This window comes from Antechinus flavipes, chromosome 2 (assembly GCF_016432865.1).
Source record: "Antechinus flavipes isolate AdamAnt ecotype Samford, QLD, Australia chromosome 2, AdamAnt_v2, whole genome shotgun sequence".
Lineage (NCBI taxonomy): Eukaryota > Metazoa > Chordata > Mammalia > Dasyuromorphia > Dasyuridae > Antechinus > Antechinus flavipes.
The window spans coordinates 51,806,763-51,831,066 of NC_067399.1; the positions used below are offsets into that span (position 1 = coordinate 51,806,763).

Here is a 24,304-nt window from a genome sequence, read left to right on the forward strand (position 1 = left end):
AGGCCTAGGGAGTTGCCTAAGGGACACAAAGGTTAAGTGTCCCATAGCTAAGTAGTGTCAGAGACAGACTCAGCACTATCCACCATCCCACACTGCCTAGGAAGGAAGAAAGGAAAGAAGGAAAGAAAGAATTGGAGTTACCATCATTGACTGAGTTCCTATCATTAATCAATCATCAATAATTGTCATTATATCAACAACAGTCAAATATTAATAATCAGTCAGTATTTACTGAGGCCCTACTATGTGCCAGGCACTTTGCTTAGTAAGCACGGGGGAAACCAAAAAGGCCTCCCCGCCAATCCCCCCAGCCATTCCCACCAACACCGCCGTTCCTGCCTTCAAGAAACTTATAGTCTACCAAAGAAGACCACATGAAAATAACACATACAAAAAAGATCTAGGCAGGGTAAAGGGAGGGTAGTCTTGGAGGGAAGATCTTTAAAAAGGCCTGGAAAACACTTCTTACAGAGAGTAGGACTTTAGCTGAGACTTAAGAAAAAGCCAGGGAAGACCTGAACTCATACCCAGCAGAGGAAGATAAAGCATGAATGTCTGGGCAAAACCAAGAGGTATGATGAATTTAAGATCCAGCTCTGGCAAAACCCAAGTCTTGGTTAGTAAGAATGAAGAATCCTTCAAAGTGTCACAGTATATGAATTTGTGTTGCATACTTGCATTAGGCTGGAGCCAACGTCCATATTTCAAATAATCATAACTTAGAATTGTGCAGAATTTGAAAATATGAGACTACTTTAGGGAATTCATTAACTGTACTAATCACTGATTCATTAATTGCACTAATCACTGACCTACTCCTAGGTTAGTGAGTGATTCTTCTCTTCTTCAAGCATCTGGAGCTACACTCTGCCCCATATAATCTCATCTCCAAGCCTCTGCCATTTTGAATGGTCCCTTAACTTTTTCTGTAATACTGGCAATTAGAAATGTGAGTTCTTCTAAGATTTCAATGGAAAGAAGACTGGACTGAGAATTAAAGGACCCCCGCTTACAAGTTCACAGATGTTGATCTGAGAGACCATTTAACAATTCCCCCCATTATTTATTCAGTTATGTCTGATTCTTTGTGATTCTGTCCTTTGACCTAATGGACTCCAGTCCTTTGATCTAATGGACTCATTTTCTAATATATTAGGTCTCCTCCATTTAACAGCAGAGAAAACTGAGGCAGCCTAAGAAAGATGGAAAGCCTTGTCCAAGATCACATAGGTAGTAAGTGAAAGAGATGAGATTTGAATCTGGGTTCTTCACTTCTAAAGATAATACCCTTCCCACTTTATGACCCCAAGCCCATCTCACTTCTCGGGGCCTCTGTACAATGAGAGGGTTGGATCTTCAAACTAAGTCTAAGTTTCCAGTCTGTCTTTTCAATGTCCTATAATCCCTAACACAGTACTAGGCACAGGAGGGGTACTCAACAAGGATACTTGAGAGAACTCTCTACTTTGCCCTGGAGACACCTGAGCGGAAAGCTGGTAGACAGAACAGAATGGAAAGCCCACTAGGTCTGGAGACCAGGAAGCTGGGCTCAGATTCTGACTGTAACCTCACTACCTAAGTGAAAATGAACAAGACATTTCTCCCTTATAAGCCAGGCATTTTTCAATGGTAAAAATGAGGATGTGGGCCTGAATTATTTCTAAAGAACTTCAGAGTTGGAGCTTCTGTAAATTCTTGGCATAGGATCAGGTATGAGATTTTGTGGGGCAGACTGAACATGTTCTAGGTCATTGAAAAGGGGGTCAAGATCCTCATGGAGTTAATAGCTTGCCAAAGAGCATATGATGGAACTGGGTTTTGTAGTCTTCCTGCATCAGGCTCTAGTTTTGGCTTTAGTTCAGGGCCAGCTGGGAAGACAACAGGGACATCTGGCTTGTAATCAACAGTCCTCCTGAAACAATTTTATCCAAAACACACCCCCTCCCTTTAATATGTGGAGGACCTCAGTGTCTTCTGATCTAAGATTCACACTGGACCATTTTAATTAAACATGATATGTGCATAGAATAATTATGGAAGATCTTCACTTTTTTTTTTTTGGTAATAAAAATTATCAATATAGTTGCATCTTACATCCCAACTTTCAAAAAGTGCTTCCATCCATGATCTCATTTGATCCTTACCGTATCCCTGTGAGGTAGGTAGGGTCTATCTCTCTCCCTATTTTACAGATAAGGAAACTAAGTCAAGTCACTTGGCTAAGGGCGCAGGACAAGAAAGTGACGGAGCTGGGGTTGTTAGCCCACTGCCAAGCCCCCAGTCACTGATTCGGCTCTCCACAGCCCTCAGAGCCAGAGTGAGTCATTAGGGAGGTTAGGAACTGTGTGTACGTGTGCTGAAAATGCCAAAGTGAGTGGTTTGTTACTGTAAGAGAGATAGGAATCACACTGCTGGAGAGGGTTCAGCCAATATAGATGGGAAAGGGGAGGTAGAGAGGGATTCCTCCTCCCCCCTCTTCGACTTCCCCCACGTACATTGTCTCTGGGATAGAGACCCAGGAGAGGATGTTCTGGGAGTCTTGGCTCGGGCAAAGCATTCTGGGGGCTGTGGCTCCGCTCTCTCTCCCCTCCCTGCCTGCCCTCCATATTACATCTTCACAGCTGCCATTGCTGACATACAGCGGATCCAGAGAGATAAAAAGAAAATTCAGACTGCTCAAAGTTTTTTGCCAGACCCATTCCTGATAAGTGCAGCGCCTGCAAGAAGGCTGATAGAACGCCTATCACCGCGGTTAGTGTGAGAGGAACAGCCTATCGGACCGGCATCGCAGGGCTGCCATCAACTCCCTACCACACAGAAATTAATATCACTCCAATTACCAGAACAGCGATGGGCTGGGAGCAGCCGATAATAAAAATCTCTTTTCCATAAAGAATGCAAATAACTCCCAAAAAATAAAATAAAATAACCCTCACTGATCTGAAAAAGAAGGGGAGGGGGAACCACCTTCTAACAAAAAACAAGCCAAATCCACTGTGATCTTTGCCAATCTTAAAACCCCTGGTCCTGGGGGTAAGGGAAAAATGAGTATCTGAAATCCCAAGGGTGAAGATTCCCAGAACCCAATAGCAGGTGCCATTTTTTCCTTCCCAGTAGTCTGGAAAAATAAAACTTTTCTTCAGGAATGTTGGGGGAAAAAGCTGATCTAACCCTCCCCTCCTTTTTCATTAAGCTTCTATTCCTCCAAGTTAGCAGAGTGACATACAAAATATATTTGCATCTTACACCCCAACTCTCATATCCATGCTTCTTCCATATCCATGATCTCATTTGAGCCTTACAATATCCCTGTGAGGTAGGGCAGGGTATATTTCCCTATTTTACAGATAAGGAGACTAAGTCAAGTCACTTGGCTAAAGGAATAGGGCAAGAAAGTTGTAAGAGACAAAATATTGGCCTGAGAGTCAAGACACTCATTCTAGTCCTGGTGCTATCCCTTAGCATAGAGCTGTCTCTTAGAAAGAGCTGAAAGGACCTACAGAGAGGGGGAAATGACCCCAGTGAATAAGTCATGGTTATTCAAATTCAGGTCTTTTTATTCCAACCTTCCATTCTTTTTCTACTTTGCCATGCTGTATTCTCAGTGCTAAAGAGTTTTTACCCCTACATAAAAGAGAGAAAAAGACTCGCATGTGCAAAGATGTTTGTGGCAGCCCTTTTTGTAGTGGCAAGAAACTGGAAACTGAGTGGATGCCCATCAGTTGGGGAATGGCTGAGTAAATTGTGATATATGAATATTGTTCTATAAGAAACAATCGGCGGGATGATTTCAGAGAGGTCTGGAGAGACTTACATGAACTGATGCTGAGTGAAGTGAGTAGAACCAAGAGATCATTGTACACAGCAACAAGATTATATGATGATCAATTCTGATGGACGTGACTCTTTTTGACAGCGAGATGACTCAGGCCAGTTCTAATGGTCTTATGATGGAGAGAGCCATCTACACCCAGAGAGAAGTCTGTGGGAACTGAGTGTGAATCATAACAGAACATCCTCACTCTTTTTGTTGTTGCTTGCATTTTATTTTCTTTTTTTCCCCTTGAACTAATTTTTCTTGCGTGGCATAATAATTGTGGAAATATGTATAGAAAAATTGCATGTTTAACATATATTGGTTTACTTGCCATCGAGGAGAGGAGGTGGGGGGAAGAGAGGGAAAAATTTGGAACACAAGTTTTTGCAAGGTTGAATGTTGAAAATTATCTATGCATATGTTTTGAAAATAAAAAGTTTTAATAATAAATTTTAAAAGGGGGAGGGGGGTTGCCCCCAGAAGTGGTAATCTATATGTCACTGGTAATATCTATTGGCAAATCTCTTCACTATCTAATGCCTCATTTTCTTCATCTGTCAAGTATAGGGTCTGGACTAGATGAATTCTAAGGTCTTTTCCAAGCTCTGACATTTGATGATTCCAAGTAACGACTTGAGGTCAGAGACCTCAAGCTGCCATCCTATAAACAGCAGCTCATCTTTGTAGCATTTGTCACTGATAACAAAGAGCACCTCTGGTCCTTGCTGATCTCAGTCAACAAAGCCCCTCTGTCTTCCATCCCCCTCCAAAACCCCACACATATTTGTGTGTTTCTCTCACTCCCCCGCCATGACCTCGAGAGAAAAATGGGAATTCCATCCTCAGTCTCCTCCCGGGCATGCATTTCCAGACTCCCTCTGAAAGAGGGAGAGGGCCAGTGAACAGTGAGCCACAGGAAGGTCCCCGGCAGAGAAGTGAGCAGGTGGTCAGTCTTTTGCAGGGACTGATTCCTCCCGAGACCAACCTCCAAGCCTGGGGGTGTGGCCACATAGCTGAAGCAAGACCTCAGGGAAGGAAGGGTCAGGGTCACAGCTCCGAGAGATACCTGGCGTCACTGAGGCTAGGTCTGGATTTAAGGGAAATGTCATTAGTATTTATCTCAGGGTCCTGAAAGTGAGTTAAATGGGTCTTCTCCCCTACTGGCAAGATAGTGACAGCTCATTATGCCTTGTGTCATTTACATCTATTTTAAATAGACTGTGCCTTGACACTGGAGCCTTTCCAATTATCCCTTTTTCCCAGCACACTCTGTGCTCACTGTTTCTTCAAATTCTATTCATCATTCAAGTTTCAGGCCAGGCTACCTCCTCCACGAAGTCTTCCCTGAAGCACTGATCTTCCCTGTTCTCTTCCACCATTTATGCATCTCTTCCCCACTTTTGGGGGGTCCAGACCTGTGATTTCACGGCAAGCTCCCAGACATTATCCTGCCACTAATACGGATCATTAACGGTTCTCTTCTACCATTTATACATCTTTCCCCACTTTGGGGAGGTCCAGATATGAATTCATGAGTACGGCGAGCTCCCACCAATACAGATCATTAACTGTTCTGAAACTTATACTCTGACAGAACTGCCAAGATCACGGAAAGTGGGCTGCCTTACCATGTTACCTGGGCCTTGTTCTTCCTGGCTTTGAGGTCCACTCTCTACCAACCACGCCTGCCACCTTTCTAATAATCTAAAACACACAACTGAGCAGGTATTTACATAGAATGTCTTCTGTTCCTCAATATTATTTCATGTTAGTCTTGCCTTCCCAAAAGCTTTGAAGGGGAAGAACATGGCAGCACGGCGTCGTGCATATGGAAGGAGCATAATATGTTTGTTAGGGGACTGATTAGTGGATGCAGCATTGGCTAGAAAATCCAAGGCAAATCCCATTCCTCTGAGCTTCTGTTCCTTCATAATTAAAAAGGAGGAATGGCACACCTACTTCATAGAGCAGTGCATAAACCTTCCAAGTGCTAGACAGACAGGAGCTACTTTGCCTGCCCTCCTAAGCAGTGATTGGTCATTATATAAAACCAATGAAACCCAGCAGGTATCAGATGGACTTAGCAGACTGTCAATGAAAGGGGAATCAATGGGACTGTTCATAAAGTGGGAAGGGTTAAGAACAAGTCCTTCCCCTTTGATACTTATTTTTTATTTATGGATATTCTGTTCCTCTAGATAGAATATAAGCTCTTTGAAGACAGGAATAACGTGTTTCTTTGGGAAATAGGGACTTTTATCTTTGTATCTCCAAAAACTAGCACAGTTGCTGGCCCTTAATAGTCATTTAGTAAATATTTGTTGAATGACAGATGGACATTGCCTACTGAGAAGGAAGTAAATGGGGGAGAAGAGGGATCATGCTTCCCTCAAACGGTAAAGTGTTCTTGATGAATATTAACAGGTGGATCTTTGGCTTTTTGTCCTTCACTGTCCACTTCTGTGGTCAGAATATCTCAGGGATGTCTCCCGCCTGCCCTGTTCACCAAGAGTAATTGAGATCGTTGGCTAAAGGCAGGGAACTGAGACCATGACCAGTCGGCCCTTGGGCTGAATAGTGGTTGCCCAGAGGCTTCTCTGAACACATTGGCTGTCAGACTGGTCATTGAATGGCCTGGCGGTTGGGAAAGTTTTGTTGAGTCAGCCTATATTCCCTTCCTCCACCTCCCATAATGGTCATCGAGAGCAGGGAAGGAGGGAGCAGAGAGACAGGCTGATTAGACTTGGGAGGCCTAAGATTTCCTGTCAGCCCATCCCGGAAGGGCCAGTGTTATCAGTTTTGCCGGGAGCCTGTTTCCCTTCCTGGAGAAGATTGAAGGGAGGGGGAGGTGGCTTGGGATCACTGAGGAAATATCTAGGCAAGGGGGCAGAGATGGGGAAAGGGCTGAACACCAGCTTACCCGTGATGCACTCAGGAATCTGAGCACAGCAATAAGGGTGCTTCCTAGTCTGGCTGCTTTTCCCTCTAGATGTGGGAAAACCCTCTCCAAACTGGGGGTGTCCACTCACAAGACGAGTGAGGGACAGTCCTGGTACCCATGTCAGGAGAATCTGCTCCCCCTTGCAGAGGGCATCTCAGGGGTAATTCAAAATGCCACTCAGTCTGATGGCCGAACCAGAAAGGCAAGATTCCCATTACCTGATGAATTCACAGTTTTGCTCTAGAATCTCTGCTCCAAGGGGACAGAAGGACCAAGACAGGGCCTTTTAGTAAGACCCCCATCCCATACGACATGTTGGCTAGCACCGTTTATTTGCCCTGAAGAAATGCCACAGAGCCGTACATTAGGAAGGCAAAGGAAAAAGGTGTGATACGATTGATTCCTGCTTGTGGTAAAAGAGGGGGAAATAACCAAAAGAGACCATTCTCAAAACTGGCATTTCTAATCTCTTCCTAATCCGCCACACATATATGGGTTTTCTGGGGTGCATAGTGACCCCCTTTCCCAGCTCTTTCTTCAAACATCAAATAAGATGTGCAAAGTTATTTGCAAACCTTAACGGACTAGGTAAAGGCTACTGATTACTTTTATTATCAATTACTCTGACTACAGTAACTTTGCACTATTCCCTTTCTACCCACCATGGTTTTCATCTTCCTTGTCAACCATCACAAGAGGGAAGCATGATAAAATCCAATGAATGTTGACTCAGAAGACAGAGGACATGGGTCCAAGTCCTGTCTTTAAAGCTTTTTATCTGTGTGACCTCACACAAGCCACTTAACCTCTAGGCCCATTTCCTTATCTGAAAAAATGAGGGCCTGGACTAAATATCTTACAGCTCTGTGATCTGATAAATAAGAGAACCCGGGAATTCATAATATGCCGAGATCCTTCTGGGGGCTACTGCCCTGAGCTATCACTGGAGCCCCCAAAGCATTTCTAGCTACACTTGGGTTCCTCCGAGGACCCTAAACCAGAAGTTTTTTTTAAGACTCATCTATAAGGCTATCTCGTGGCCTCCTTATTCTGACTCTTGAGCATCTCTCCACTGGTTTTGGATATTTCCTATCTGATAAATGGGTACATTTCTCCACAAAACCTTACTCTGTCAGTATATACTGGTAAATTTAGTTCCTTGAGATTACACCAGAGAAGTAAGCATTTCAGGAGATCTTACCTAGGCTCAACAGTGGCCATCATCCTGGGACCAGTCTAGCTAAATCTGAATTGGTCATTAGGGAAGGGATTGTTTACACTCACGATGACCATCATGTTTAACAATCAACCATTTAATAATAATAGCAATTATTTATTTAGTGCTTTAAGACTTGCAAAACTCCCTTGAGGGAATATAAACACCTTGAAGACAACAACTGTTTCATTTCTGTCTTAGTTCCCTGGGCCCAGCTCCTGGTACAAAGCAGGCATTTAATAAATGTTTGTCGATTGATTGATTGATTGATTGACTGATATACAAGGACACAATCACGAATCCCTAAAGTACTGCTACAATAGACAGAAGCCTGGTTTCCAGTGGCTCAAAGCTACTTTCCTCAAGTCAGCCTTGATCAAAGCCACATACCTCCAGCTCCTTCTCAGAGGGAAGAGATGCCATCAGCCATGACAGGGAGAAGCACTTAGGCTTTTGTCTCTGCCTCGGGCAATGTGAAATAACCCATCTGTTCCTTTTCTCTAATCTGACTCCAAGGTCTCTTTCAAAAATGACCCAAATCCTTCCACTGGTGAAATCTTTCTAAGCCCCCTTCCAGACACAGACACAAAGAAAAAAAATAGATTCAGAAATCTAAGTATAGTCCATGTTCTATGTCGCTCTTCATATACATTCTTTGAAGGCTTTTCCTTTTATTTTCTTTATATTTTTAACTAATTTAGGATTAATGCAGCTAATATCTATAGCACCCCTCCTTTCCTCCTCCTGCCCCATCCTTACTCTGGGCTCTCTCATCTCTACATCTCTGCTTAGTGTTTCTTTTTTCAGAATGCTCTCTCCTACTTCACCTGCAAAATCTAGCTCAAAAGGCGTTTTCTTGATCACTCCCAGGTGGACACATGTTCTCCCTTTTCTGAGCCCAAGTAGTATTTTATTTGTACCTCTCTTAATAGCACTCATCATATTCACAAAGAAGGAACTTAGCAGTCACCCAGTCTGACCTTCATATTTTACGCAAAAGCAGACCTACAGATATTTAAGTCACTTGCCCAATATCCTATAAGTAATGAATAGGAAAGCCAGGATTTCAACAAGTATCCTTTGATTAAAAAAATCTAACCAATATGGCAGTTATTTGTGTCTAGTCTTAGTTCACCCAACCATTTTATTTTCCCCCTCCGTCAGATGGCAGATTCCTGGAGTGGAGGGACCAAGCCTTGTTCATCTCTGTATGTTCCTGAGTACCCAGAGCTTTGTCCTCAGAAAAAACTCAGTGAATAAATAAACTCTAGCCATCTATCCATCCCTTCATCACATACATATAGCCATCTTTTCTTCTCTCTTCAATAGTTCTGCCCTTTCCTATCCTTCCGGGCCCAAATTTATAAAAAGGGAAGGCAGACACAGCAAAATGAAAACAGACCTCTCTGTATTCTGCCAAAGAGTTTCATTAGAGTAGAATGAGAGCCAATACAACAGCCAGCCTGGTCTGGCCATGCTACCACTGGGGGCATTTGACTGAGACTTAGCTTTTCTCCTTCCTTATCAGGACTAATTATACTTCAGGATACAACTCAGACAGACTTTCCTCCCATTTTTTGCCTCACAGTATCTTCCTTTGAATCCTCGGTCTTAGGAAAGAGAATCATGATCCAAGAACTTCATTCTCTATTTGACATATATTGGATTACTTGTTATCTAAGGGAGGGAGAAAAAAGTTGGAACACAAGATTTTGTAAGGGTGAATGTTGAAAACTATTTTTGCAAATATTTTGAAAATAAAAAGCTATTAAAAAAATCATTCCCAAGACCCTTTCTATAACGGACCTCCCTGAAGTCATAGAAGATAGATTTCACTATCTAAAACATGTCAACCTAACTCTTGCTATGGTGGAAAGACTTAACTCTCAATCCCAGGAAGAGCGAAAAAGGGATACTGAATGATAAGAAGCGAGAGGGAGGGAGGGAAAGATCGTGACTGAAGGTGATAGGAACAAGGGTGGGAATATCAGGTATGAGAGTAAGGAAGAGACAGAGAAAGATGGGATGAAGTGGGAGGGGAAAGGCGGCAGGGGAGTGGAAAAAGGAGGGAGACACTAGACCAGAAGCTCTTTACCTGGACTGTGCAACAAGGTCCCTGAGTAGTTTTCTGGAGTTTGTGAGCTTGAATGGGGGAAAGCCTGCCTCCTCCCACCCCCCATTATAATTGGTTTTCTTTCTAATCTAGGTATTTTATCTTATTTATTTCAAAATAATCAATGTATTTTTTTTAAACATTATTCTGAGAAGGGGGTCCTGAATTTCACCAAACCGACAACGGGTCCAGGCCACAACAAAACAGCCTCTGAACTAAAGAAAAGGAGAGGAAGAGGGAGAAGAGGAAATGGGATGGGAGGGAGAAGAAGTGGGAGAGAAAGAAAAGGAGAAGGAGAGAGGAAGAGAGAGAAAGGGAGAGGTAGGAGGAAGGAGAAGAAGAAAGAAAAAGGGAGAGGGAAGAGGAAGAGGAAGGAGAGGAAGGAGGAAGAAGAAGGAGAGGAAGAAAGAAAAAGGGAGAGGGAGGAGGAAGAGAGAGGGAAATGGGATGGGGAGGGGGAAAAAGAGACTGGGCAAAATGGAAAAGAAGGAAATGGAAAAAAAATCAAGGATAAGAGAGGTAGAGGGAAGAAACTAAGGCAGAGGAAAAGAGGAAGAGAAAGCACTACGAAGAATGATTTCACAAGAATCAGGCCACGAAGGGAAGGAGGATCTCGAATCCTGCCATGCTTGAAGGAATTCTCTCGGAGGAGACCAAGGTCTTCTCGGTGCGTCCCCATCCGTCCCATCCCAGCTCTTGCTGTGCAGGGCCCTCAGCAGATGGGGAGATGGCGAGGGGGGGAGGGGATGGAGGTCGAACGGCTGGTTACCTGGCCCATTCCACGGGCTCGCCTCTCCTGGGCCGCGGTCAGGCTCCTGCTCCTCCGGCTCCTTGGGGCCCTCTGGGCTTTCCTGAACGTCTCCTTCTGTTGGGGTAAAAGCAGAGTCACTTTTCCTGCTCCTGAGCTGAGGGGCGAGGCGGCGCGGGGCCTTTGGGCAGCCTTCCCTCACCATCCCTCCCTTCCTCCCCTGCCCCACCCCGGAGGGGTCTTTTGCCTTTTTGCCAACAGGGGCCTCAGGTTCAGACTTATGATTGTCCAGCCCTCAGCTCAGTGGCGAGCCCCCGAGTGCCTGGACAGAAGAAAGGACAGAGCCCTTGGAAGGAGCCCGGGGGGATTGGAGAGGTATGGGGGGCCACCAGCAGCGCAGCTACCGCCATTTTTTCCTGGTGCTTGGAACCTCTGCGGCCTCTTTGATTAACAGCAGCAGAACACTAATAATGACGGCTCGGTTAATAATTAGAACAGGCAGAGGGATCACCCTTCCCGCCTTCCCGGGCCCTGTGGCCGCCTCTCGGCGCGGCTCCGGGGCCCTGCTCCGTGGGTGGGATCTGCCTAGCAACTTGATAACAATTATTTTTCTCTTATTAACTGCTGTTGGAGATGCTGCCGATAAGCCCGTGTGCATATGACAGTGGGACAGATTAGTGCGCAAAGTACATGTTTGCCTTTACATCCCGGGGCTGATAACCACGGTGGCCCCAATCGATGGGCACCAGAAAGCACGCCCAGGGTGACGTCACCGCCATTTCAGATTATTAATGCCGGCGATAAGCCGATGATTAACATCAAATAAATCAATCATGCCGTATAAAAGTCCTATTATTTTTGGCTATAAATCAAAGTAGATGGCATATTGATTTTTATCCATCCCGGTGAAAGCTTTCCTCTGTGGCCACAAGAGCAGTGGTGGCTGCAGCCGCCCAACGTTATCGACCCTATCAACTTTTTATCAAAACAGGCCAGTACCAGGTGCAACCCGGGCTGCTGTTCCCAGCTCCCGGCGGCCCTCCCCGCCCCCACCGCACCCCCTGCCCTATCTGCGCGCTCTGCATCAGCTCTGCCATCAGATAACGCGCCTCCGGCTTCCCTTTTAGACCGGCCGGGGTCAAAGTCTACACCAACGAACCACTTGCCCTTTGACAAGTTGTTGCTCCCACCACCAAATCCCAAACCCGGCCGCCGCTCCCTTGCTCTCCAGAGCCCCGGTGGGCCTACATTGGAGAGGATCCCGGGCCACTTCTGGGTGGAGGGGGACAAGGGACCCCCCGCCACCTAAGGGCCTCTGGCCCATCTCTTTCCCTGCCCCGAGTTCCCTCATCCGGAAAGCGAGGGGGTGGTATTGCGTTACCCGGCGTGTCAGGTCCCTTCCACGCGTGCGGACCTTAGGTGAGAGAACGTGTTCCAAAAACCAAGGTTGGGAGTTCAGTTCCCTGTGATTCCATCCGTTCCCTAATACTCCTAAGCCCTGACACGTCATTGGAAAAATGTGTGTCCCCCACCCCAAGGGAAAGGAACCAGGCAAGAGAAGGGGCGGCTCCATGGAAATGCATCCCCCGGCTTGGGGGAGAAAGGGGAGCCCGCTGCCGGCTGTTCGCTGCCCACCCACGTCACCCATACACACGAGGCGGCTCAGGGCTGGGCAGTTAACCCCCCTCGGGGCGGGCACAGAGGCAGGAGGCTCAGGGTGGGCTCGGTCAGTTCGAGGAGGCTTTGCAACCCGGACAATCCCAACAGCCTCTTATCGGCTCCAATGATCAGAAGATTGGGCTCCAGCTGCCTATGCACCAAGGGGCTGATGGGACTTTTTTTAAACCCGCTTCCCTGTTATCTGGGGCTGAGTTCCCATAAAAGGCTTGGCTATTGATTTCTGGGTGAAAGACCAGGATCCAGGTGTCGGACTGATTTCCCCCAACCCTGGGTGGGAGTGAGAACTCTCTGAGGGCCACAAATGGGAGAAGGATGTGGTCAGGAATGGGGGCGGGGAGAGATAGGCAGAAGGGGCCAAACCACACAACTCGATTTCTTATCGCCTGTAAGGGATGGGCTTCCATCGCCGGCCTCTACTTGGGGCTGGGGGTGGGGAGGAACAGAGAGGAAGACATGGCTGAACACACCTTGGCCTCCCAACTCGCGCCCCCCTAACAAAGCAGGTCCCCTTGCTCAGCAGGAGCCCTGGGCAGAGGGCTGGGCTGGCTGCTTGGCCCAAAGGCCAGCTGGGATACTTCCTACCGGGGTGACCTTGGGGAAAAGTCAACTCACGTCTCTAGCTTCGATGTGTTTGTCTGTAAGATGAGAGAGGGTTGCCTTCTATGGCCTCTCAAGCCCCTTCCAGCTCAGACTGAATGTCCGACATTTTTTCCTCTGGGTTTAATCATAAACTACCAGACCTTGAAAGAACAAGCCTTAGAAAGTCCACTTAGCCCAGTTCTACAACTGAGACATCTGAGACCCAAGAGAGAGGAAAGAATTTAAGGCCATACAGTGCATTAGAGGAAAAGTCAGGAATAAAATGTGTTTCCTAATACTGAATCCAAATCACTGGTAATTCCTATTTCCAAAAAGCTTAAAGATTTAGTCTGTGCCTATGGGGGGGAGACAGACTTTATACAAACATTATTCCCCAGCCTTTAGAAATCAGGAAGCAAGCTCAGAACTACCAGGCTTAAGATCCAGCCTCCATGCTTTTGTTTAAGTTGACCCATACCTGAAATGCCCTCTCTCCTTAATTCTTAATTTTCTATCTCCATTCAAGGTTTAGCCCCAGCACCAGCCTACAAACCTTTTTGAATCACCCCGCATTGTTAGCGATTCCTTCCTTGTAATTAGTTTGTATATATATAACATGTTCCTTATCTCTGGATGTTATTCTCCTTTCCCAGAATGTCAGTCCCAGGTGAGGCTGGATACCAGGTCTCCTAATTTCCACCCCGGAGCTCCTTCTGCCTGACTTCTCGCACTAGGGACTAACATTTGCTAGGACTATACCATTGTTCCTCAATTTAATCTGACCATCGATCATCTTTAGAAGTGACTTAGATTGAAAGAACCCCAAAGTGCTGATTTGGCATTGTGGGCTGGCAGTGGCCTGAGAGATACCAAATATGTCGGCAAACCTCCGTCTCCCCTCAGTGGCTGCTGGGAAATTATTGGAGCAGGATCCAATCCCCTAAAATGATGCATGTGAAAAGTTTTTTGATACAGCAATATCATATTTAAGGCAGCTATGTGGAACAATAGATAGAGCATCTGGCCTAGAATTTAAATCCTGCCTTAGACATTTATTAGCTGTGTGACTCTAGGCAAGTAACTTAACCCCATTTGTCTCAGAAAGAAATAGCAAACTTCCCCAAATGAGTTCATGAAGAGCTGGACATCACAGAAACAATTGAAGAGCAACAACAAAAATCACATCTAATATTTGAGAGGAAAAAACTCATTTTTGAAAACATTTTTAAATGTTGCTAACATAGGTTTTTTTTTTTTCATGGACTGCTACATATCTTGGAAAACTGCTCTAGATAAACATAAAATCAATCAATCAATCACTCAATCAACATTTACTGTCAGTTCAGGATAGGACTAAACTATAGGCACTGGGGATTAGAGCTAGAGCTTAGAGTTTGCATTCGACTGGGGAAGACAAGGTGTTCTGGGGAGAGGGACTAGAAGGGGTTCATCAGCCACTGGGCCCACGGAAGAAGCTTGGGGGGAACCTGTGAGCGGAGTCTCGGTTAGGATGAAGCCCTCCTGCTTCACTCTTCTCAAAGAGCCAAGGGAAGGCTCCAAGAGTGTCCGAACTCTGACCAAAGATATGCTTTCACATCCTACAACGGTGTCACAACAGCCACGACTGAGGCTCAAGGGCAATTCAGAGCAAGTTACTTCAGTACTACACGCTCGTGTGCAAAATGAGGGGAGGCTCCACACGGCTGCCGAGGCTCCTTCTCGTTCTAGATCTGGTTTTTTGACGACAGAACTACAGAATGTGAGATGAAGGAGATCTTAGCCTTTTGCAGACCTGCTCCAAGCTCTTTACTGCCGTGACTGTTCATTTGTTTTCATTCTCGTATGAGTCTCTGTGACGCCATTTGGGGTTTTCTTGGCAAAGACCAGAGTGATTGGAGTGATTTGCCATTTCCTTCTCCAGCTCATTTTACATATGAGGAAACAGAGGCAAACAGTGCCCAGGGACACACAGCTAGTAAGTGCCGGAGGCCAGATTTGAACTCAAGATGCAATCTTCCTGATTCTAATTAGTTTTACAGATGAGGAAAGCATCTGCTTATTTACTCGGCTCAGCACTAAGCATAGGAGACACAAAGAGAAATTAAACATTCCCTAACATAAAGAAATGGATGTGTTTATCAGGAGAGAAAGATATTCATATATATATGAGAGAGAGACAGAGAGAGACATTATAAGTACTGATGTGCCATTTGTCATTGGAGGTAAGTAGTCTGCAAAGAAAAATACTGGTCACGAAAAACCCCGTTTCTATAGTTTTCTTCCCACCTCCTGTTTTTCCTCCACCTCTCTCCAATTCCATAGTCAAAGAGTTCCTTTAAGAAGACACAAACCACTGGGATTAGAAACCTTTAAACCCTCCTCTGGCCCTCACAGGAGAAATTGCAGCAATACTCTGAAGGGGTCACATTTCTAAGGCTGATAATGATTCCCTTGAAGTAGAGAAGGCTCCCAGCCCTAGATAGTGAGATAAGCCCCTATCTGAAAAAGTCCCTATTACTGAGGTCTCTCTTCAGTGGGGCCCTTGTGGTCCCTGCTATTGACCTTTAACTTTCTAGGGAGAATAGTCTTGTGAAGGAAAAGGAGGAGCCCGATCTCATTCAGTAAAGGACTCCATTTCTTGGATTCTTAAGAAGCTACTTCCTTAAGATTCCCAAAGAGCCTTGGATCCAAGGTGGAGGCAGCCAGGAGAAGAAAGCCTGGCCATAGCACCACCCAGAGCCTAGTGTCTGGGCCGTGGGCCCTTCCACCTCTGGTCTCAGTCCTGGCTGACACTAATGAGATCCTCCAACATTTTTCCTCCATTTGTCCTGAAGTCCACTTTAGTTCCTCAGGAACTGCAAGAACCACATCTGCAGCTTGAAACTACCAGGTCAGGGCTTAGGGACCCAGCTGGGACCCCCTGCCCGGCAGAAGCTGCCGCCCATCTCTGGGCAGCCAATGCAGTGGCTTCTGATTGTGGTTGCAAGAACTCTGTCCGCTTTTATCCCCCACATCACAAAGATAAGCTGGACTTCCCATGAAGGCTCAAGGCAGTAGCTTCCTCTCTGAGAATTACTTTGCTTTTGCTTACTTAGGACTTAGCCCTCTTCCAAGCTAAGTAAAGGGATGGAGGGAGGCGTAGCAAACTGACCTGAGTCAGAACACCTGATTGTGAATCCCGCTCCTGCACTTAAACACACAAAACCGTGTGACCAGAGGCAAATCACAAAACCTCCCTGGGCTTCAATCTCCTCACTCTTAAATTGCAGGGAAGCCTTTCCCCGTTTCCCTTACATGGTTGTAAGGGATCTGTAAACCTTATAGAGCTACAAAAATATAAGCTATTAGGCAACCAGCTATAGCTCTGGAGATCTTTATAGAGCTTCTGCTTAAAAAGCAAGGACCTGGCAGATAAACAAAGAATATGAGCAAACAGTTCTCAAAAGAATTGCCAACTAGTAGCAACCATAGCAAAGAATGTTCCAAATCACTAATATAGAAAAATGCAAAGCAAACAGCTCTGAACTTTCACCTCCCATCGAGAGATGGTGAGACAAAAGGTGGGAGGATGGAAAGGCAGGGCCACTAACACGCCGTTCGTAGAGCTGTGAATTGGTTCAACAGTTCGGCAGAACAATCTGGAGTTATGCAAGAAAAATCGCTGCAATGTTCGTGCCCTTTAACTCAGAAATTCCACTGCTAAGCACACCCACCAAAGCGGTCAAAGACAGAAAGGCAGGCCTCTACTGAAATAGCATTAGCAACAGTGTTTTCTGGTAGCCAAGAACGGGAAAGGAGATGTGTGTTAATTGGGGAATGGCTAAGTCAATTACATCACACGGACATAATGGGAGAATTACTACGCTATAAAAAACGATGGAGCTGAAGAACACAGAATCCACCAGAAGACCCAGAATGGAGTAAGTCATACCAGGAAAACAGGATAGATTCTGTGAGTTCCACAATGTGAATGGAGAGAATGTCAATGACAACCCCCAAAATCAATACAGAGTGCTGGGAAATCATGAAGGCCGATTTTGGTATCAAAAAAGAGATGAGATAAGATGATGATGATAGCTGGCATTTATACTGTCCTTTGTGCTTTTGAAAAATGCTTTACCCATTATCTCATTCAATCCCCTCAACAACCGGGACAGTAGGTGCTATTATTATCCTCATTTTTACAGAGAAGGAAACTAAGGCAGAGGGCTGTCTGAAGTAGAAAGTATTTGTCTCCACATTGTGGAACACCCCGTATCATATTAGTTAGTTTTGTTAAACTAGTCGGTTAGTTTAGTTAAGGCAAAACTAACGGGCAGGAGAGAAGAGGCCACATGGACAGCTGAGGCTGGTATTTGCTACAAAGCCCTTGACTTTGGCAGTAGACTCTTAACAAGTTCCTCAAAAGATCTGTAATACTCCCTGTCCATCTAGATCTTTATGAACACCCTCATTCTATAGATCAGGAAAGGGAAGTGACTCCCCAAGACTTTCATTGCTTAGCACAGTCCCTGACCCAAAGTAGGAGTTTAATAAATGTTTATGAACTGAATTGGATAGAATCAAAGTCACAGAATGAACTAGCAGCTCTCTTACTACTTAAAGATGCTCAATGGTTCACTACTGCTTCCAAGACGCGTCCTTCCCTGATTCAGGTCAACCAGGTTTCTCAGCAAATCCTCTCACTGCACAGAAGGAGTGCCCTGAAGTCTGAAGCACCGAGGGGGAGTCTGGAGCTTCCGACGGGGGAGAGGCCTTTTCCCAGATCAGTTAGCCTGCAGAAGTTGTAGGTTTTGTCTCCCGGCAATAATTACTGTCCTCTAAAAGGAGCTGAAGACTCTCTTGGAGAGGCCCAAGGCAGAAAGATGCAGCTTAGGAAAGCTTCCTTCTCCTTGAATCTCCATGAAGGAGAGGGCTCTTACAGAAGGAGAATGAATCTGATGGAGGCAGGCTCGGGGACACAGGCGTAGGCCCTCCTAATCTTACAGAGGGGAAAATCAGCCTTCAGTGGGTGGTGGCCCTAAACCAGAGGGAAGGTGAAGGTCGCTGGCAAAGGCTGATGGACCCACCTAGAGATTCGGGTTTCCTTTTTTCTCAGCTATTAAAGCTCCCCAGAGTAGACTCCCATGTTGGGCGATTGTAAGGAAGAGAAAAATACCTTATGGGTAATTAATTAAGAGCTCTTGGGCAGGGCCAGGGGATAAATTCCAATTAATTAACCTCCAAGGTGTCAGCAACTTGGCTCCCTGCCTAATGGCCAATCTGGATAGCAGAGACCCAAAGGTCCTTTAGTGGGAGAAGGGAAGGAAGAAACCCCAGATAATTACCCCCTCCTGCTCTACTACGCTGGCAGAGGGTAACCCATAATGCCTTGGGTCAGTGTCCCTGCCTGCCTCCTCTCAGACAAGCCATGGGGGTCAGGAGCCACAGTTTGGCCTCCCTAACTGTGGGGCTTTAGATGCGTCCTCCCCAGCTCCTCCCGCCCCGCAATCTTCAACATCCTTGGAGTAAGCTGGTCAACCTCAGGAAAATCCTGACTGACACATATGTGACCCTGCGCAAGTACATTTAATTTCTGTGTGTCCCAAGTCTAAATTAGACAGGAGGCCACTGTCTGCACGGGTAAGGAAGAGCTCCCCATACTGAGAGAAAAATGAAGACAAAGTCTCTTCTAGCACTAACAATTAACCATCCTTAAAGCTGGAAGTTCTCTCTGCCTTCTGGGATTGCAGGACCTTCCACTCTCTCAAAAACTAGGAAGGACCCCAGTGAGCTTTTGTTTCTCTGAGTCTAGAGATATGTTGGATCCAACTCATCCTAGGTCCCAAGAGGAACAAAACCAGTCTTTATTTATGCTTTTATTGATTGTCTAAACAACAGAGTGATGAAGAAAATTAGAATAATGCTGATTTGACTGAAAAGTGAACCATGTACACACTGGATTTTGGAAAAGTCATTTATCAGTACATCTCTAGTTATATTTACTAATATTTATTGTAGTAGAAATGAAAATGGATAAATTTTTTAAATTACTTTTATATATTAGCATAAATAATTTTTTAGTTAAAAAAAAAAAACTATATTTTCCCAAACAAGAAAAAATTGGTAAGAATAGCATTGTTTCATATATTTTTGCAGATCTCTTTAATGTCTATCTTAATGGAAGATAGTTTGATTCTCATCTGCGTCTGCATTCATTCAGTCTATTACAATAGGTAGTTTTGGTTGAAATATATGAAAAAAAACTTGCAGATACCTAGTCAGAAAAACGAGCAACTTAAATAACATCTATGCCTTATTGTGAAAATAGTTTTGATCTCCAGGACTCCTTGAAAGGGTCTTGGAAACTCCCTGGAGCACACTTTGAAATCTTTAGGACCCACTTCTAATTCCTGAGCACACCCTGGGCAAGGACCACTGGCCCAATCTTAGATGGGGAGAGGAGCATAGCTTACCACTGCAAGGAGGGCTCCCGGGGTCACACTCTCCAGAGGCCTCAGGATCTGAAGCTCCTCCCTCTCTCTCTGATTGGCTGGCATCCTCGGCCTGATTGTCTTCTCCTTCCTCCATGTCACCAAGAGAACCTTTAAAAAGAAAACCAATATGGCGGTCATACCGCTGTGGGGTTCCAAAGGGCTCACAGCCAACTGGGACCCAACCTCGCTTACTCTCATGCCTGGTACATTGAGGTCTTGTGGAGACCTGAGGGAGCCACTATTCCGGCCTGAAAACTAGGCAAGGAATAGACCAAAAAAGAACTTTTTAGTCTAGAAAGAACGTGTTGATGCAGGATGTAGTTGAAAATCACGGGAAGAAGACATCCTGCCTGACTGACTCCAGAAGCCCCATTTGGCCCTAAAGCTGCACAGGAAGGTGTAGGTGAGGGGATGGCATTCCCATTTTTCAGATGAGGTGAGTGAGAGCCAAAGAATTTAATGATTGGTCTGAGTGTTTGAAAGAGCATTTGAACCTGGGTTTGTCCGACTCTCAGGTGTAAAATCCCATCAAATGCACCAATGAAGGGTCTGGCCAAGGCAATCCTACTCTCAGGGATGGAGAGCAAGGGGTACCTCATTCCTAAAAGAGTACATTGGGCTTCCAGCTTGCAGAAAGATCAGGAGAAGGAGGGCAGGGAATAAGCTAGAAAGACCTGGAGACATCCAAGGTACCTGAAGAGCCCTAAAGCAGGTCCTGGCTGTGGACATGGACAAGAACTCACAGCTCTTAGCCTTAAACACATTATAAATTTTATTTATATATAAAAAATTATAAATTAATTCTTTCCTTCCCTTTTCTTCTCTTTTCTTTCCCAATTAACAAGCATGCATTTTCTTCTTCTCACCCCCATCTTGACAATAAAAGAAAAACAGAATCATTGCAACAAATATGTAAGAAAAATCCCCCACTGTCCCTGTCCAAAAATGTGTCCGATCCATATAGCCATATATATGGCACTTATTGACTTGTATATAGGCAAACTGTTTTGAGCAGGAGTGATGAAGGTCATTGACTACAGTAGGGCTGAAAGAGGCTTCTAACAGTCATCTGACCCATTTCACAGATGTAGAAATTGGGTGACATGCCCAGGGTCACCCAGGCAAGCAAGTGACAGAGGCTGAATTTGAATCCCAGTCTTTCTCTTCCACTAATTAGATGTAAAAACGAGGACAAAGTGGTTCATCCCTAAGATCCCTTTCAGTTCTGATATTGCATAACCCTAAATAAATACCATTCAAGGTAGGATATTTAAATAATAAGGGCTAGCATCTAGGCAGCGCTTTAAGGTTTACAAAGTACTTTATCAGTATTATCTCATTTAGTATCACAAAAACCCTGGTAAGGAGATAGGTGCTGTCACAATCCCCCTTTTACAGTCAAGGCAATTAAGGCATTGACTCCCCCAGGGACACCCAGTTAGGGCATGTCTGAGCTCAGGGACCCCGGCTCTAGGCTTTCACCGAGTCACCCCCGGAGACCATCTAACAGAAGGCTTTCCTGAACAGGATCCCTCATTCCCTGAATCAGCCAGTCTGAGGGGAGGCACCAAAACCCCCACGTGACTTGGGTGCTCTGAAAGCACGGCCCAGCCTTAATGGCTCCAGTTATCTGAAGGAGCCCAGTGAAATCTTTCAAACATTGAGCAAAGAAATGAAAATCCCCACTTTGCTTTTTGGAACAGAAAAGAGAATGGGGGAGCGAGGAGGAGGATCCACCCTCTCAGAACATTTCCCAACTCCACAAAGGAGGGAAATGACAAATTTACGAGTTCGAGGCCCCACTGTATCCTCACACCCCAAGAATCCCCGTTTCCCAGGGCTGCTTTCCCACTGGGCTGGGGTGGAAGTGATGGTAGCTTTGGGAGAGAGGGGACAATGGAGGCAATCTCAGGGCCATGTGAAAAGGAAGATGGTCTAGGTTAAATCTGGTGTCCTTCCTAGGGCTAATGTTTAATGATTTTATGATGCTCTGTGCCCAACTTAATAATTAATAGTGGGCTAATCTCTAACATCAGCCCAAAGCATTATCTAATGTTCAATGTACAAACACTGGCTTTAAGGGGTGACTGAACTATTAATTTCACGATTGTCTTTTTCCCGATTTACTAGTAATTCCACAGCTCACACCCAAAGAACGGAGCTTTTCCCTGTGTGTCTTTGAACAGATCCTTCTTGCACTGGGAGATGTGGGACACTTCCTGATCAATGTTATTAATCATTTTGACTATTACCTGAAACTAGGTGTGTCTGAGACTATCTTGGGGTGAGAGTTATGGAGTGTGGAAGGAACAGCGATGATATCAATGAGGTGTCTGGCGCACCAACAAATTTGGAAGCGTGTCAGTGGGCACGGCTGTAGAGTGCCCGTCTGGAAGTAAGAACTCCGAGTACCCGCCGAAAAGTCAGTCATCCCAGTTAAGGATTAGTGCCAAGGAAGGCGTCGGGGATCAGGTCCTCCTTGGGCTGGAACCCCCGAGATTCCCCAATGCGGACCCAGGCGCAGGGACAGCCCCCTGAGGCGAATCACTTCCTCCCTAAGCATCCCCCCTTTCCCCCCCTTAATTTGTGGCAGGCCAGGAATAATAATACTTCTCCGACAAGTGCCTGCAGCTCCTTGGAGCAAAGAGCAAAGCTGGAATTATTATTAACAGTAACAAGTGGCAACAATGCCGAGTTCTGCAGAGAATAATAATTATCTGCTTTGTTGAAGGCGCTCTCGGAGGGAATCTGCTCCCAGACGGCCAGGGAGGGTGGGAAGGGGGCGCCGCTCCCCCCTCCCGGCTCTGTCCCAGGCAGAGGACGACCCCGTCCGCCCGCCCCAAAGAGGCTACCAGAGACCTCCACGCGGGCTGCCCCACCGGCCCCTCATCGGTTGTCCACATCACTTCTTGGCCAAGACTTCTTCCCTTAGTGACAAACCTGCCTGATGGTTTCATTTCTTGCCCCAAACAAATCCCTCTGTAAGAACAGAAGAAAGCGGAGGCGCGAGGCTCCGCGGAAACCCGCGCCCCGGCTAGGGGGCGCCTTGCAAAGCCCGTCCCCGGGAGGCCTCCGACCCCCCCCCCCCGGAAGCCTCCAACCCACCCCCCCTCCACAGCCGGTCCTCCCCGGGAAGCCTCCGACCCCCCCACAGCTGGTCCTCCCCGGAAGCCTCCGACCCCCCACTGCCGGTCCTCCCCGGAAGCCTCCGACCCCCCACTGCCGGTCCTCCCCGGAAGCCTCCGACCCCCCACTGCCGGTCCTCCCCGGAAGCCTCCGACCCCCCCACAGCCGGTCCTCCCCGGGAAGCCTCCGACCCCCCCCCCACTGCCGGTCCTCCCCGGGAAGCCTCCTCCGACCCCCCCCCCCCGGGAAGCCTCCAACCCACCCCCCCTCCACAGCCGGTCCTCCCCGGGAAGCCTCCGACCCCCCACTGCCGGTCCTCCCCGGGAAGCCTCCGACCCCCCACTGCCGGTCCTCCCCGGGAAGCCTCCAACCCACCCCCCCACAGCCGGTCCTCCCCGGGAAGCCTCCGACCCCCCACTGCCGGTCCTCCCCGGGAAGCCTCCGACCCCCCACTGTCGGTCCTCCCCGGGAAGCCTCCGACCCCCCACTGCCGGTCCTCCCCGGAAGCCTCCGACCCCCCACTGCCAGTCCCCGGATGTTTGCAGGCCTTAGCAGGCCCGGCTCAGCCTCTGGTAGCCAGTTGCAGGCAGCCATCATTCACCTGCTGGCCTCTACCCAAGTCACCGGCATGGGGCCGAGGAGGAATTAATTAGCCGATGGTAAACATGACAAGTTGAGAGCTTATTTGCAGGTTCCTTTCCCAGAAGGCTCTGCCATTGCCCCCTCCCCCCTCCTCCAAATCATCCACCAGAAAGACAAAGGGAGAAGGATCCATGATGGAGGGAGTACCGAAAGTTTGGGGAACCAACGTCCTGGAGTTTGTGGGAAATTGAGCCAGCCAAGACTCAGCGGTAAACTTGAGGTGCCGCAGGCCCGTGGGCGGAACAATGGCCGCCGCAGGGAAAGGCCGGAAGGAGCCGGCTCAGCATCCTGGAGAGCCGTGAATGGCGCTCACCTGCGGGACGGCGGCGCTACTGCCACAGGGTCGGGGATGTGCAGCCGCGGGGTCTGGGTTCAAATCCCGACTCAGCCGCTTCCTGGGGCATGCCCTGAAGGAGCGGCCTCAGTTTCTTCATCTGTAACAATGGGGGCGTTAGACCGGAAGGTCCTAAGTGGAGCAGCCCAGTCTCTGGCCACGTCCTTAGCCGAGAGGCGGCCGGGAAGGAGGGAGGAGAAAGCCACACAGTAAAAATGTCTTCAGACCTCAGCTGCTCCCTGACTCCAGGCATGGATATTTACGGGGGAGAACAAAGGGCCCTATAATCTACACAAAGCAGACAACAATAAGCGTGAATAAAGAGGCTGCCCGAGAAGGAAAGGCAATTTATTCTAATTCTGCTAATTTCAGTTCCAGCACAATTAAAAAGCCTCAGATAATGCCCAGAAACAATCGCCACCTAACAAATCGTTTCTCTCTCCGCAAATGAAACATCGTTAGGCTAATTTCTTCTTTCACGCCTTCCCGGCTCTTGGCTGCCTGATAAAATTAACTGGCTTTCTTCTCCCAGGTCCTCTCCCCAGCCCCCAGCAAAGAGGGCAGGGGTCCCCGCTCCTGGAGCTCCCCCAGCGCCCCCTCACCTCCCAGCCCTGCGGGGCCCGACTTCCGGC

The 24,304-nt window shown here is 46.9% G+C and overlaps 1 protein-coding gene across 1 annotated transcript in view; it reads right to left on the reverse strand.

Moving 5' to 3' along the window:
• Positions 1 to 24,304, reverse strand: part of ZFPM1 (zinc finger protein, FOG family member 1) — a 183,981-nt gene that overhangs the window by 89,413 nt on the left and 70,264 nt on the right. Inside the window, exons 3-4 of the mRNA XM_051973537.1 lie at positions 19,550 to 19,678; positions 10,857 to 10,952 (exon numbers count right to left, since the gene is read on the reverse strand). Coding sequence (XP_051829497.1) covers positions 10,857 to 10,952; positions 19,550 to 19,678 — 225 coding nt within the window. The remainder of the gene's footprint in view (positions 1 to 10,856; positions 10,953 to 19,549; positions 19,679 to 24,304) is intronic.